The 13,138-nt window shown below is 37.9% G+C and overlaps 1 protein-coding gene across 1 annotated transcript; it reads left to right on the top strand.

Annotated features, from left to right (window-relative positions):
* The first annotated feature begins 780 nt into the window (after positions 1 to 780).
* On the top strand, positions 781 to 12,887 carry LOC109676365 (uncharacterized). The gene is given in 4 exon segments (XM_074053479.1): positions 781 to 792; positions 7,050 to 7,185; positions 8,525 to 10,567; positions 10,570 to 12,887. Coding segments are annotated over 4 exon segments (2,514 nt in total). The 3' UTR covers positions 10,893 to 12,887.
* Positions 12,888 to 13,138: the final 251 nt, after the last annotated feature.

Below are 13,138 nucleotides of genomic sequence, written 5' to 3'. Positions count from 1 at the left end.
TCACAATATACTTCCAGCTAATTACCATTTGATTTAAAATAAAAGAAGCAGGGAAAGGAGAATTATTACACAGCTAAATATATGCTATGGGATGAGGCAGTGTAAGCACTGAACCCATGTTCACCATCTACTCCATACAGACATGAGATACAGATTTAAATAGGCAATGAACTGGGGGCTTGACCAAAGATATGCAGTTAAAGGGTTCCAGTCGCAGGTGTAGTCTAGTTGTCACTCAGCTGTAGTTTTGGGAGCGATTCTGGAGTTGTTATTTAGAGGATGGTCCTTCCAAAGGAGGATCTACTGTTGGGGGTAGATTTGGTTTCCAGTCCTGAAGAAAATATCTACCTTCTTCCTAGATTCCAAGGGGTTAACAAAGTGTCTGCTGAGGATGGCTCAGAGAACAGACTGATTGTAAATGGAGAGATGCCATGTTTTTTCCTGATTTTAGTTAATCCATGGACTGAGTATGGAGACTACACTTTTTAGCAAAAGCAGTCTGAGGAACTCCTACAGTGCTTTTTGACTGATGATCCACATATCCCTGTCTCCTCATATTTGTTGTTATTTGTTCCTTGTGTGAGAACAGTGGATATGATATTATCTTCATGCACAGTTTTTCCATTTTCCTGGCCTGGCTTAGAATGAGAATTTTCCTGAGATCACAAGAAAATTGTCCCCATGGGAAATGAGTATGAAATTCTCTCAGCATACTCCAGGCTCCATTTCCCAGTTGAAGAAGAAGGGTCCATTCTGAAAATCAGGTTCTGTTTAACTACAATGAATCCCCAGGTATGGCTAGGTAGGCACCAGGTGGCAGGCCTAAACTACTGAGTGTTGCTGCTGGGTTCAATTATTTGGTTTTTGCATTCCCCCTGGTTGGAACTTCTTCTGTTACTCGATCTCAAGGGGTGGTTTCTGGATCCCTAGCCAGTCAGATGTTCTTTGGAACTGATGAACCCCAGTATGGGCTTACTACAGGAAATGCCTTCCAGTCTCTGCCATTTTGGTGTGATACCTACAACTTAGTAATTGAGCTCACTTATTGGTATGTTCTTACTTACTTACTTTCTTTTTTTTTTTCCTTTGCAGAACTGGGGCTTGAAGTCAGGTTGTACTCCTTTAGTCTCTCTGCCGTTCCTTTTTTGTGAAGTGTTTTGTTAAGACATGGTCTCTCAAAGCATTTGCGTGGTCTGGCTTCAAAACATGATCCTCGTGATCTCTTCCTCCTGAGTAGCTAGGATTATAAGTGTGAGTCCCTGGCACCCTGCCTGTTCCTACTTTCTTGATTGATAATGGGTAGATTGAGGGAACAGGTGTGAGAAATCCTTGTCCATATAGACGAGTGACTGGTTGCAACATACCATGACCACACCAGGCCTTTTGTCCTAGTCTATTGAAGTCTCACTTGCCCTGTCCTCCAAATAGATCCTTCTGTGAAATCTGTGGCTATATCCTTACATGCTGAATGGGGCTGCAGATTCCTGGCCCCATTTCCATGTGAAAGTAATAGAGATATTTTGGAAAAGCCAGATGTAGGTTCTGCTTAAATACAATGCATCCCGATATTGGGGAACATAAGGTCCAGCGAGGAGGTCTGGTCTCCTAAGGTCGGTGCCCGGAATCACTTACTGGCCCTGCCACTTTCCCAAGTGGGAATCACATCTCCTGTCACAGAGATCAAAGGTGACTGGACCCAGGTTCACTAGACATTGAAAAACGCTGTAGTGAAGAACTGCATAGGCTGACTAATCTGAATCCTGTGAGAGGAATGAGCACCATCTAATCCTTGAAAAATGACTTTGTGGTTCCCATCATTTTATGAATCACTGAGATTTCTTTTGATATGGACAGTGTGGAACTCAATCTCAGTCCCATTATGTGTGAGCTCAGCGAGATTGGAGGGCAGAACCCCAATCACCATAGCAGGCCAAAGTAGTGTTTGTGAACAGGGTCCTCTCAGGAGGATGAGGAAGGTGGACCTGCTTAAAGCAGTGTTAGAGACCTTGGCGTCTGCAGCTCAGTGATGAAGTCTGGGGCCTTAGCTGCCTTGTAGCCCTCCATACTCTCTATAGGGTGTGTATCTGAAAAGATGAAAAGGAACCTGTCATCATGTCCTCTATCTCTGAATAAACTCATGTATCCTGGAGCCCTTCATTCTGTCTCCAAATGAGGTCATTGTGGGAAGTAGTAGGTTCCCTGCAAAAGAAGCTGTGATCCTTGGTGTCCCCGCTCCTTCCAAACTTCTCAGGTTAAAAACTGATGGTCCTGAATTATGTAAAAATGTGGATGCAGGGTTTTGAATGCACACCCAGATCCCAGACATACTACATAGAGTTCTACTAAATCCCTAAATATACACAGAGCTCACATTGCACAACTTACTGCAATGGTGGTGCACTTGCACTTGGGTTACAAATGGGTGAATTCAAATTGGAGATTTATCAAAGGTTTCTGAACATAATTGATGTCTCTTTGGCCTGTGTCTACACAGCATTTCCCAAAAATGAAATGAAGATTGAATCAAAACATGAACTTAGGGTCTCAGTGACAGGACAACCCCAACAACAGAGTGTGCAGGTGTCTCAAGGCAAGGCAAAGAAGGACTGGTTTTTCAAGAGTAGTAAAGAGAAGCAAAATGTAGTAAAAAGAAGGTGAGAGATGATGTATAAAAGAGGGACTTAAGTTAGGTCCTGGACCAGAGATCCTTAGCCTTGATATTGGGTTTCCTATAATAATAAAGGAGTGGTTGATATAGTGGCTTATGCTGAGGATGAGCCTGAGACTGCCTGGAAAGAGTTGAGAATTTCATTAGGAAAATTTGTATAGTTAGGGTTCTTTTTCAGCTGATCAAGTGAGATGATGAATTTAAAGTGGAACATGGAACAATCAAAAGTGTATGCTTCCCTTGTTGGGCATCTAAGAATCATGGGAACATGAACAATGGTGAGGTGGTGGTATTAACCACTAGTGTTACCAAGATTACTTTGCTTGGGTAAGTTTTCAGTTGTTTGCATTTTCACTCATAGCATTTGTCTAGTCACAATGTAATTTGTGTCAACTGAGGAAGACTTTTGTGGACCATGGAGTAGTCAGAGACCTTTAGGATCTCCAGCTAAAAAAAAGGATTTATTCACTTGAGAGGTTATTTTATTGGGTGTTATATTTAAAAAATTGTTTGTTCTTCATCACAGATTCTGGCACAGAATTATTAAAACTCTTACAATATCTTGACCAATAGAAACAACTTTGGTTGTTTTCCCTTGCCCCTTTAAGTGGTATCTAAATATATACTAGTTAGGTGATACATGGCACCATCCCAGATAAACAAGGGTTCCTCAAACTGTGATCATCCTTACTTCAGTGTCCAAAGTAGTTAGTATGACAAGTGTGAGCCACAAGGGTCTGAAAAGTACTTTTGGTATTGTGTAATATAATCATCTTTTACCTTGGAAATTCAAATAGCCATTGTTGGAATATTATTGATTGGTTGGTTTGAAGTAGGAAGATAACTCCAGGAGGAAACCAATAAAATAATACAATTAATCCTATTTTTATAGGTATAATTAAAACATAAATTTCTTTGGTTCATTTCTTTTTTGTTTGTGTCATTTTGTTTCATTTATTTTTTTCCAGTGCTTGGGACGGAATCTGTGGCCTCATGTTCATGCTCAGAAATTGACCTACCACCATGCTATTCATTTCTTTTCTGAAGGATTCACTTATTTTTATATTTCAGTGTTGTTGGTGAAGTGCAAATATTTCATGAGCCCCCATCTCCAAAATAACCACAGCAAAAAGAATGGAAGTGGCGCTCAATTAGTAGAGAATCTGCTTTGCAAACATAAAACCTGAAGTGAAAGACTTGTCCAATTGAAACATAAACAGGAAGGAGAACAATGCAGAAAATGGTGATAGATAACTCAACATGCTCATCAGCCTATTGGATGCAAGTGTTACAGAACTCATTAGTCAATACCAAATAAAAATATTTTTAATGAATTTAGTGAATTTTTCCCAAAGAGTCACTACATTCTAAGCTATCAAATGAGTTTAAATATTGTAAAATTATATAATTCAACAAAGTCTGGTGTTCCGTGAGATGGTGTGTAACCACTTTGAACCTGCATAGTACTTGAAGTCAGGTGAGAAACAGGTAAATGCTGGTGTGTGTTCTTTCCTTTCTAAAGGTATGCCTGTTGCTATCATGGTACTGTTTTCTCTTCAGTGTTTTGACTCTGACATATATAGTTATTCTGGATTTACACTTCTCTATGAACACATGAAGAATATCTGTGAGGGTAAGAGTCAAAGACAGTCACATTTTGGTAGTCTCATAGAGATTCAGTTTCTGCATTTGACATTTTATTTTAGTGGAAACTTAAAATGACTGAATGGAGAGATTCTCTCAGAAATGTCAGTATAGAAGCCTAGAGTTCCCTCACTAGTACATGACAGTAAAAGAACAGAATGTGCTCCCAGAGTTATATTCTCATGTTTCTGTGCTGATCAATGGAATTTTATGCCTTGCAGGGCTCATTTTCAGCACTGAGTATATTCTTCACCTTGAAGGTTTTAAGAAATATTGCACTTGTGGGTTTTCTCAAATTAAGGATTCCAGATGGCCCAATTCCTAAACAAAAAAGATCCTTGGTTTTCAAGAAAGGGGAAGAACTTGGGAGATAACAGCTGATGACACGTGGCTAAATCATCTTTCACTGCTGGTAGATTATTGCCTGTGCTAATTTTGTTCTGAGCATGACAGTAAAGAGCTTTTCTGCTGATTCAGGCTCAGGGTCAGTAGGAGTGAGCATGACTGCAGGAAGAACAGAAAACTTTTAAATGTTTGCTTCATAAGTGTTTTCTTTGCACTACTTTGTATAGACTGAAAATCCTTTTTCCTTCTTATCCGTTAAACTGTGTTCTTATTTTGACCCTTGGGAATTAGAAAAAGTATTAGGCCTGTCCCATATAGATGCCTTCTGGGTGCTGTCTTTGAGTGTATTTCACAAACTCAATCATGTGTGATATTGAACTAAACTAGTTTTTATTGTTTCAGTTGTCATGGTTTTGGGGTCTTTTCTAGATGTCTTCTCCAGGATGTGAAAAATAGTTCTGATTAATATTCATAATATGTCCAGTGGGTATTAGAAACACTTTGGGGATGCTATTTTATAATTAGAATTAGAGAAATGTCAGTAGATATTGCATCAGTTGCCACTCCATGTAAGCATTACACACTACTTATGTATTTGGATTTTGAACACTTATTTTACTCAGATAATTCCTGAATCACAGATATAGATCTTGATTCATGCAAGGTATTTTATGTTGAATAGATATGTACATTTTTCAATCTCATTCTCATTCATTCGTGTATGCAATACAGTAATCATTTTGTTTGGCTTGTATTGCAGATATTTATTCTCATTTTTTGTCTTTTGCCACTCTACTATATTAACATTCCACTTTCATTTTGTATGCTCCTTGGGTAATGACTTTCAAAATGCTCTTCTTTTTGTGTTCCTTTTATACAGATACTTTACACATGTGTCTTGAACAGGAGATGTATTCCAGGATCACATGAACATATGCTAGTCTTTCCTTACTTTTGCAAATGGTAGGATGACAGACTTGTGACAGCATGACTTTTAAAAGTATTCAGATTTTATCTTTCCTATTTCCCATGTAATTTGATCATTGTCCATGATATTGGAGAATTCAATATGTGTTTTCAGAGAGGAACTGGGTTCCATATTTTGTGGTTTTAACCCCCATTGTGTGGTGTGTCTTCTGCCAAGAATCAATTTTCTCTTACTTTAAAGTCAAAGGAAGACTGGTTCCCTTTCCTCTGAGGCCTATTTGTTAATCTTTTTCTTATAATACAGTGTCCTTGATAATGTAGTTGGAACATTGTTCATTAATATTACATAACAGGACATTTTGTGTTCTTTCCCTTGCTCTCTTCCATTCTTCTTCTTCATTATTCTTCCTTTTCTGACAGTGGTTCTTGCTGTGTAGATCAGTCCAATGTTAACCTGTGATTCTTTGGTGGAATTCCAAGATTAGGACTCCACAAGTGGGTCAAGTGATCATTTTTTTATTCCAATTAATTTTATTGTTGTGTGCAATTTATGACACTGATTATACTTTGAAAAGTTGTCTTGTTCATGAATTTTAAGGTGTATTTTCAAAATTGCACAATTGTATACAGAGAGGTTGATGTGATGACTTGTTGAAATCCATCTATTTCTAGGGACTTGTGACACATTTCTCCTTTCTACATTATGTTTTTGCATGCTAAAGCAAAATCTGTAACTTTATCTGAATTGTCCTTCATGAGTCTTATTTAGCTTTAACTTTGGGTTACTCTGTAAGAAACCAGGTAGAAGCTTCCAAATATTCTCTCTTCATACAGTCAGCAAGAGGTTCTCAATGCCAAAAAAACTCTTAACAATAGAGATATTAAATACTGTTTCTCATACCAACTCTATTCAAAACCATGAGTTCATTGTGGTTTCTCTTAGTACAAACTCGCTCTGGTGAACATTGCAGAAGTGTGCAAATAATCATAAATAGCATGTATACAATAGGATATTATAGTAATAAATTGTTTCAAGACACTGTCCCCTTTTTCCACTTTATATTTGGTTTGGTAAGGTTCATCTCATTAGCAGTTCTGCAATACCAGTAGACATGAGGCTTTATTCATGTATTAAAAACATTATTCCTCTAGTGTGTTTTCCCCTGATGTTACTCTAATTGGAAATAAGAAGGATCTTGTCAATAGAGTGCTACAATATCAGTGTGTATAATGTAATTTTTGCGAGCATGTTGTGGTTTAAATTTAAGAAATAGGTCCAGTGAGATGTAAGAATTAGCATGAAGTGCCTGTGAGGATAGATGGAGAATGAAAGTGTGATTAAAAACAAAATGCATTGAATATGTGGAGACCACATCATGATGTTTACTTAGTACACAGATATTGTCTGTTTCCACTACTGTGACACTCACAAATTCTTCTCACAAATGTGTGCGGGACATATTAGGAGCCCCTGACCTTTGAGGATGTTGCTGTGAACTTCACCCTAGAAGAATGGGGCTGTTTGAATCCTTCCCAAAAGAAGCTCTACAGAGAAGTGATGCTAGAAACGTATAGCAACCTGTCCTACATAGGTAAATATGGCACCATTACCTTATAAAAACTGCACACTAGTGCTGTGGATCATTGTGTTGTTACCTCCTGGGGTGTTTAAAAAGGGACAGTAATGGTTCATATATATGCATAATCATATTATACCATGAAAATAGCTGAGGTCTCAAATTGTTCTTCCAAATTGATTAAAAACTAATGATTTCTCTGTTTCTATACCTTACAAACAAAAGAAGGAAATGAAAATAATGAAGAGGACTTCAGGAATCCCAGAAGAAATATGAGGTAATTTGTACTCATTATCAAAATAGTGAACATCATGTGTGCCATTGACAAGAAGATTGATAACAATGGAATTGAAACTGCAACTTCTACTTATAAACTGCAGAGATTAGTGGAAACTTTCTCTAAGATCAGAAAAATAAGTTAAGCATCAAGAATCAAAAAATTCAAAATCTGATATGTTCCATAATTCTTAATATATTTTGTCCTAAGAAGTCAGAAGAGACACTGTCCTATTGATCAATATAAAAAAGTAACCCCACTCTGTTCCAAAGCCCATTTAACTATATTATATCCATTCTGTCACAGTGGGGTGATCATGTGCACTTGTACAGGCTGGCCCATTTTTCATTCTATGTGCTCCTGTTCTTTATTTTATTTCACAACCCTACATGCTTTTGATCCACATTATCTCAATAAGCACTTTAAGTGTATTTCAATGTTGTAAAACTCATTCAGTGTTGTCAAACACCTAACATTGAAATGGTATTATGGAAATAAATATGAACACCACTGTTTCCATAATAGCTGTTCTGCTGCAGAACATGTAGTACATTTGTGTTCATAAATCCTGCAGAAACAAACACCATAAATTCTCTTAATAAATCTCATTCAGTGTTGTCAAACACCTAACACTGAAATGGTATTATGGAAATAAATATGAACACCACTGTTTCCATAATAGCTGTTCTGCTGCAGAACATGTAGTACATTTGCGTTCATAAATCCTGAAGAAACAAACACCATAAATTCTCTTAATAAATCATTAATAGAATAACAATGGTAATCTTTTTCTGTTTTGCAGACCTGAAGTGTTAAAGAGACTGCATGAACATAAACAACATACTCAATGTGGAGAATCCTTTCATCAGACTGAAGAGAATATTATAAGCAAGGAAACTCTGTTTAGAATAGCACCATGGAAAAGCAATTTATGTAATGCTTATGGGAAAACCTTCACTGATTTTAAGTCTCTTCTATTCCATGAAAGGATACAAAATATAGTGAAATCTCATGGATGGAAACCATGTGGAAAAGCCTGCACTCAATCTGATACCTTTGAAATTCTTGAAACATCTCACATTAGAGGAAAACTCTATGGATGTGAACAATGGGGGAAAGGAGACACTCATTCCAGTAATCTTCATATTCATGAAAGAATTCACAGTGGAGAAAAACCCTATGGATGTAAGCAATGTGGGAAAGTTTTCACTCAAGGTAGTTACCTTGGAATTCATGAAAGAACTCACACAGGAGAGAAACCCTATGGATGTAAGCAGTGTGGGAAAGACTTTAATCAACACAGTCACCTTAAGAGACAAAGTAGAACTCACACTGGAGAGCAACCTTATGGATGTAAACAATGTTGGAAAGTTTTTACACAAGTCAGTTCCCTTCAAAAGCATGAAAGAACTCACACTGCAGAGGAACCATATGGCTGTCAGCAATGTGGGAAGTTCTTCACTAGTGCCTGTTACCTTATATATCATAAAAGAGTGCACCCTGGCATAAAGTCCTATGGATGTAAGCAATGCGGGAAAGTTTTCACTCAAGCGAGTTACCTTCGAACTCATGAAAGAATTCACACTGGAGAGAAACCCTATGGATGTAGGAAATGTGGGAAAGTTTTTGCTCTAGCTAGGTACCTTCGAAATCATGAAAGAACTCACAGTGGAGAGAAACCCTATGCATGTAAGCAATGTGGGAAAGCCTTTAATCGAGCCAGTCACCTTCAGAGACACAGTAGAATTCACACTGGAGAGAAACCCTATATATGTAAGCAATGTGGGAAAGCCTACTATGATTCCAGTAAACTTTGTATTCATGAAAAAACTCACACTGGAGAGAAACCCTATGGCTGTAAGCAGTGTGGGAAAGTTTTCACACAAGCCTGTTACCTTGTAATTCATGAAAGAACCCACAGTGGAGAGAAATCCTATGGATGTAAGCAGTGTGGGAAAGCCTTTAATCAAGACAGTCACCTTCAGAGACATAGTAGAACTCACACTGGAGAGAAACCTTATGGATGTAAGCAATGTGGGAAAGCCTACAGTGATTCCAGTAGCCTTCATATTCATGAAAGAACTCACACTGGAGAGAAACCCTATAAATGTAAGCAGTGTGGGAAAGGCTTTAATCGAGGCAGTTACCTTCAGAAACATAGTAGAACTCACACTGGAGAGAAACCCTATGGATGTAAGCAGTGTGGGAAAGCCTACAGTGATTCCAGTAACCTTCGTGTTCATGAAAGAACTCACACTGGAGAGAAACCCTATGAATGTAAGCAGTGTGGGAAAGGCTTTAATCAAGTCAGTCACCTTAAAAAACATAGTAGAATTCACACTGGGGAGAAACCCTATGGATGTAAGCAATGTGGGGAAGTTTTCACTCAAGTCAGTTACCTCCATACTCATGAAAGAACTCACAGTGATGAGAAATCCTATGTATGTAAGCAATGTGGTAAATCCTTTAATCAAGCCAGTTACCTTCAGAGACATAGTAGAACTCACACTGGAGTGAAACCCTATATATGTAAGCAATGTGGGAAAGCCTACCATCATTCCAGTAACCTTCGTGTTCATGAAAGTATTCACACTGGAAAGAAACCCTATGGATGTAAACAATGTGGAAAAGTTTTCACACGAGCCAGTTACCTTCAAATTCATGAAAGAACTCACAGTGGAGAGAAACCCTATGGATGTAAGCAGTGTGGGAAATCCTTTAAACACAACAGTCACCTTCAGAGACATACTAGAACTCACACTGGAGAGAAACCCTATGGATGTAAGCAATGTGGGAAAGCCTACAGTGATTCCAGTAGCCTTCGTATTCATGAAAGAACTCACACTGGAGAGAAACCCTATGAATGTAAGCAGTGTGGGAAAGGCTTTAATCGAGGCAGTTACCTTCAGAAACATAGTAGAACTCACACTGGAGAGAAACCCTATGGATGTAAGCAGTGTGGGAAAGCCTACAGTGATTCCAGTAGCCTTCGTATTCATGAAAGAACTCACACTGGAGAGAAACCCTATGGATGTAAGCAGTGTGGGAAATCCTTTAAACACAACAATCACCTTCAGAAACATAGTAGAATTCACACTGGGGAGAAACCCTATGGATGTTAGCAATGTGGAATGCCTACACTGATTCCAGTAACCTTCATATTCATGAAACTACTCACACTGGAGAGAAACCCTATGGATGTCAGCAATGTGGGAAGTTCTTCACTAGTGTGTGTTACCTTCGATATCATGAAATAAATCACACTGAAATAAAACACTATGGATGTAAGCAATGTGGGAAAGTTTTCACTCAAGGCAGCTACCTTCGAATTCTTGAAAGAATTTACAGTGGAGAGAAACCTTATGGATGTAAGCAATGTGGGAATGCCTATGCTGATTCCAGTAACCTTCGTATTAGTGAAAGAACCCATACTGAAGAGAAACTATGGATGTAAGCAACGTGAAAAAGGTATCAATCAATGCATCCACCTTCATGAGCACAGAAGAGCTCACACCTTATGTATATATGCAATGTGAGAAAGCATTCACTCATTCAAGTCACCCTTGAAGACTTGAAAGAACTCACAGTGAAGACAAACTTTATAGATTTAAACAATGTGGGGTAAGTGTTCACCTGCCTCACTACCCTTAAAAGATCTAAAGGTACTTAGACTAGAGAGATGAGCTATGGATGTGAGCAATTTCCAGTGACAATAACAAATGTGAACTCACTCTGCAGTGAAACTATGAATGTAAGGAATTAGAGACAACCTATACTCTATCCAGTATTTCTCATACTCATCAAAGAATGCAAACAGGAGAAACCCAGTGGATATAAGCAATGTGGAAAGCCTTCCTTAGTTCGAGTACCTTTCATGTACCAGAAAGAACTCATGGTGTCAATAAACAGTAGGGTCATGTCAAGTATGATAAAACATTCACATATCCCTGTCTTGAAAATCATGAATGAACTCAGAAACCCTATGTAAGTAATGGAGGAATGCCTTCACCTTTTCCAGTAATCTTCTTTGATATGATACAATTCACATTGTATCACAGTGCTATACATGTGTGTAATGTAGCTAAGCCTTCACACATTCCAGTGCTCTTCCAAAACACACAAAATTAAAAATGGAGAGTAACTGGATTAGGAAAACAATGTGGAAAGTCTTCACTCATTTCCATGACCTCAAACATGAAAGTCCACACACTGGAGAGAAAATCTATAGGTGTAAGCATAATGAACCTGTCTGTATTCATTGTATTCAACATCAAAAATGTAATAATACAATCCATGTCAAACCTTACAGAAGGAATATATATAGGAATATATTCACTGATTCCCATTACCAAAAAATACGTGTAAGATATCACAGGGAAGTGAAACTCTATGTATTGAAGTAGTGAGGGAAAGCCTTCACCTCTCCTGCTTCCTTTTAGCAACATGAAGGACTCCATTCTTGCACTCATGACACTCTCAGTTTATGTAACTTTTGTTAATAACAGCATGCCATATCACCTGCTTTCCTCCAGTCATATGATGAAAAATGATATGAAGAGAAGACTTGACCCATGCCTTTTGCTTCCAGGGAAAGAACTGTACGTCGAAGCCATACATCCCATCCAGTCTGTTTTCTCCCAGTTATTTTGGAGCGAGGGCCTATGAACTTTTTACCCAGGATGACCTCCAATCATGATCCCCCTGGCTTACCCTCTCAAGTACTAAGATTATAGGCGTGATCCACTAGCATCTGCCTTATGAATTTGTAGAGATCTGTGGAGTAAGTTTGTCTACATTTTTTCTCTAGAAGTCTTTATGCTTCTTATTCTTGTGCCAGCCAATAAAGACAGCAGCATGGAATCCTGTGTTAATATACTTTCTTAAGCGCTGGAAGGAGTGGCTTAAGAATTTCTTTTATGTTGGACTGGAATTTGGACTCAGCACCACATGCTTGCTGCCCAGGTTTTCTACCAATTAAGCCACATTGACAGCCCATTGTGTATCTTTTTGATTGTGACTTTCAACATTCTCTACATTTCATAGAGAGATCTGGACTTATTTAACTATTTTTGTATAATAGGGTGACTTTCAACTTAGCATGTTCCAACTTTTATTTTCCAAAGGCTGGGATGAAAGTCATGTGAAATGATACTTGTAAAAATATTTAGATTTTATCTTTCTTGTTTCCCATTGCAATTTGCATATTGTCCAAGATAGATAAGGATAGAAAGCATGTTTTCAAGTAGAACCTGGATTTGTCCTTGTCTCATATTTTAAAGTGTTTACTGATTTGGCCAGCATTGTACAATGCCTGTTCAGTCAAGAATCAATTTTGTCTTTCCATTGAAATCTAGTGAGTACTCATTTGTTTTCCACTGAGATCTATTTGTTAATCGCTTTATTATAATATAGCACATGTAATAGTATAGTTTCAAGATTTCTTATTAATGTGAGACTATATGTCACTTTTTATTCTCTTCTTTTTCTTGCCCTTCTTTTCTTTTCATTCTTTTTTCAAGATTATTGCTGTGTAAATCCCTCCAATTCTTAATCCGTAATCTTTCTCTTGGATTTACATGTTGGGCCTCTTTTTTGTCCTAAAGGAACAAGAAATTTGGGCCTTATTGTGAGACTAAAGGATCAGTTTGTTTATTTCTTTATTTCTTGCTGGCCCTGGATTTGAACTCAGACTTTTTCACT

Source organism: Castor canadensis, chromosome 14 (genome assembly GCF_047511655.1).
Source record: "Castor canadensis chromosome 14, mCasCan1.hap1v2, whole genome shotgun sequence".
NCBI classification, from domain to species: domain Eukaryota; kingdom Metazoa; phylum Chordata; class Mammalia; order Rodentia; family Castoridae; genus Castor; species Castor canadensis.
Note: the sequence above shows the minus strand (reverse complement) of the source record. Positions and strands in the feature narration are given on the sequence as shown.